General features: G+C 49.6%; 1 protein-coding gene across 1 annotated transcript; it reads left to right on the top strand.

Annotated features, from left to right (window-relative positions):
• Nucleotides 1–238: 238 nt before the first annotated feature.
• On the top strand, nucleotides 239–2999 carry LOC114500455 (macrophage-expressed gene 1 protein-like). Its single transcript, XM_028517154.2, has one exon. It carries the CDS (start codon nucleotides 316–318, stop codon nucleotides 2467–2469), a length of 2154 nt encoding a protein of 717 aa, XP_028372955.1. The 5' UTR covers nucleotides 239–315; the 3' UTR covers nucleotides 2470–2999.
• Nucleotides 3000–3654: the final 655 nt, after the last annotated feature.

Raw genomic sequence — 3654 nt, 5'->3', positions numbered from 1 at the left:
GTGGTGCACTTCTTCTGAGTACGCTCTACTGCTGTGGCGTAACCAGCTCCAGGGCAGTGGGGGACAGTTAGGGTAGTTAACTGTTAAGGATATCTAGTATATCATAATTTTTCAAAAGTCCTGATGGACCATAATATTCCATCAACTCTCATTTCCCCATTTTGCAGTTAGATTAGTCTAAAGAGGAACTGGTGACTTTAAGAGAACTATTTTTTTTTGTAGTTTCAGCAATCGCTTTCTTTCCCATCGGTTCAGTTTGTGCAAAGCCGGCTGGCTGCTACTTAGGGCTGGCTTGTGGCTGGGGCTGTCTGAACCATGAACAGCCTTAGGGGTATCATCTTCTTCTGGGCAGTGGTAGCATGGGCTAAAGTGGGCAAAGTTCTGGGAGAGACAGATGAGGCTGGATCTCAAAAATGCAAGGATGCCTTAAAACGACCAGTTCTGGAAGTCTTACCTGGAGGGGGCTGGGATAATCTGCGGAATGTGGACATGGGGCAGGTGATGGACTTGACTTACACCAACTGCAGGACCACAGAGGATGGACAGTACATCATCCCCAATGAAATCTTCACCATCCCCCAGAAAAAGAGCAACCTGGAGCTGAACTCAGAAATCCTGGAGTCCTGGACGAACTACCAGAGCAGCACTTCCAACTCTATCAACACGGAGCTCTCCTCCTCTTTTTCCAAAATCAACGGCAAGTTCTCCCTGGACTTCCAGAAGATGAAGACCCTTCAAGTGAAGGACCAAGCTGTAACCACTCAGGTTCAGGTGAGAAACCTGATCTACACAGTCAAAATCAATCCAGTTTCAAAACTAAACTGGGAGTTTAAGAAGTTGCTCATGGACATCTCTGACCGTCTGGAGAACAACCAGACGCGGATGGCCACCTACTTGGCAGAGCTCCTGGTCCTCAACTATGGCACCCACGTTGTCACCAGTGTGGATGCCGGGGCGGTTCTCATGCAGGAGGACCACATCAGGTCCTCCTTCCTCCAGGACAGCCAGAGCAGCCGTAGTGCTGTGACTGCATCTGCTGGAGCTGTCTTTTTTGGTGTTGTGAACTTCAAATTTGAGGACAACTACACCTCACAGAATGCCTTCACCAAGGGCTACCTTTCCAACAGAACCAACTCCAGGGTGCAAAGCATTGGAGGGATTCCTTTTTACCCAGGCATCACCCTCCAGACCTGGCAACAGGGCACCGCCAACAACCTGGTGGCCATAGACCGCACGGGCCTGCCTCTGCCTTTCTTCATCAACCCTGACATGCTGCCCGACCTGCCGGGGCCCTTGGTGAAGAAGTTGTCCAAGACGGTGGAAACTGCTGTGAGACGCTACTACACCTTCAACACCTACCCTGGATGCACAGATCTCAATTCACCCAACTTCAATTTTCAGGCCAACACTGATGACGGGTCTTGCGAGGGGAAAATGACCAACTTCTCCTTTGGTGGGGTTTATCAGGAGTGCACCCAGCTGTCAGGGAGTGGGGCTGTCCAAGCCTGCCAAAACTTGCAGCAGAAGAATCCACTCACTGGTGATTTCTCCTGCCCCTCTGGCTACTCCCCAGTACACCTCCTAACCCAGATCCACGAGGAGGGTTACAATGGCCTGGAGTGTGTACGGAAATGCACCTTCTTTGTCTTCTGCAAGACAGTGTGTGAAGATGTGTTCCGAGTGGCAAAGGCTGAATTTAAGGCTTTTTGGTGTGTGGCCAGTGATCAAGTACCAGAATACTCGGGACTGCTTTTCGGGGGCCTCTTCAGCGGTAAGAGCATTAACCCTTTGACAAATGCACAGTCATGTCCAGCTGGCTACTTTCCATTAAGACTCTTTGAAAGCCTCAAGGTATGTGCCTCTCAGGACTATGAGCTGGGATATAGGTTTTCGGTCCCCTTTGGTGGGTTCTTTAGCTGTGCAGTTGGGAACCCCTTGGTGGATTCTGCCATATCCAAAGACTTAGGGGCACCTGCTCTGAAAAAGTGCCCTGGGGGTTTCAGCCAACACCTGGCCTTCATCAGCGATGGATGCCAAGTGTCCTACTGTGTCAAGTCTGGGCTCTTTACAGGAGGGGCTTTGCCCTCCGCCAGGCTCCCGCCTTATACCAAGCCACCCCTCATGAGTCAGGCTGCCACCAACACTGTCATAGTGACTAATACTGAGACTTCAAGCTCCTGGATTAAAGACCCCCAGACCAACCAGTGGAGGCTGGGAGAGCCGATAGAGCTGCGCCGGGCCATGAAAGTCATCCACGGGAACAGTGGTCTGTCAGGGGGAGAGGCCGCTGGCGTCACGGTGGGGGTCACCACCGCCCTAGCAGTTCTCATTGCCCTGGTCATCTATCGCAGTCGGAAGTACAAGAAGAGGGGATACCAGGTGATCGAGGATGACAGGCAGAGTGTGGCTCCTGGCACTGCAGAGACAGGGGACACCCCTGACGAAGAGCAGGAACAATGTCCAGCCTAAGTCTGCCCCAGAAAGCGGTTTCATTTCTGGGCAGAGCTTCAAGCATGTCTTTCATTCCTTCTCTCTCCACTTCTGCTTCCTAACTATTGAAGTGGCAAATGCAATCAAAACCAGGTATGACTTTGTGACTTCTTTATGTCCCTGGGCCAGGACATTAATAGAGCTACATGGACAACGTTGAGGTAGGGGGTGGGGAGAAGTTGTGACTTTCTAAGCCAAGAGTCTTCCTGGGGAGTAAAAACTGAAGGGGTATCTTTTTTCTATGTAAACCATGAATTATTTTCACCTGACTGCAGATGTGTAAAAGGAGGAGGGGGAATGTTGACCTTTGGATTTGGAGATGATGCATTTCGTCCGAGGTTGGCCATGGTTTCCAATTCATGAGCTGTAAGAATTTCTGCCTTTAAAGCTTACCCTCCAACTGTTCTGTTTTTTAAAGTTGTCTGGGTCTCATGTTCCTGGGGGCTGACAGAACCCCAGACAACACAGAAGTCCTTGGCGACCACAGCTTTTCAGTTTGAGGGCTTAGTGTTGATGGCCTGTGTCATTTCCTCTGGGTCGTCTCAACATCCTCTGAACAAAAAATGTTGTTTACACCAAGCCCATGCTTTCCAACTTCCCCACAATTTAAGACTCACTTAGACAGACCACCCTTGGAATTTGGCCTAATTCATCAAGTTCTCAGAAACTATTTTACCTTATGAAGTTCTATTAGGATGTCAAGGGAGAAAGGGTAATTTGTAGAGAAGCAGTGAGTGAGGAAAGGGTAAAAAGTGTAGAAGAGTTTGGTGCTCAGGGGAAATTGGAATTCCTGCCTATGACCAGCTACCTGGCTTCTTTCTCTTAGCTCGTCATAAACAGGGCACAAACACCGAAACAAATCAGTGCATTGATTTGAACAGATCAAGCGTTGCAGTTTCCTGGTCTAAGTTACCAAAGTAGAACCCCTTTCTTTTCCATGAATGGACCTTACCCTTCCTGACTCCCCTGCCCCGCCCCACATTCCAACAAGAAGTCCACATTTTTTCTGGGGGTGGGACACAAGGAATGAAGCAGGAAGTCGAAGTAAGCCCACACCTAAGTCTTATGTTCTCCTGAAAACCAAGGAGCATAGACGCCAACCATGCACCTCACCTTTACTTTTTCTCCAACAGAAAGGGGGCAGGCATAATCAGATCCATGCTC

Source organism: Phyllostomus discolor, chromosome 6, assembly GCF_004126475.2.
Source record: "Phyllostomus discolor isolate MPI-MPIP mPhyDis1 chromosome 6, mPhyDis1.pri.v3, whole genome shotgun sequence".
Taxonomy (NCBI): Eukaryota; Metazoa; Chordata; class Mammalia; order Chiroptera; family Phyllostomidae; genus Phyllostomus; species Phyllostomus discolor.
Note: the sequence above shows the minus strand (reverse complement) of the source record. Positions and strands in the feature narration are given on the sequence as shown.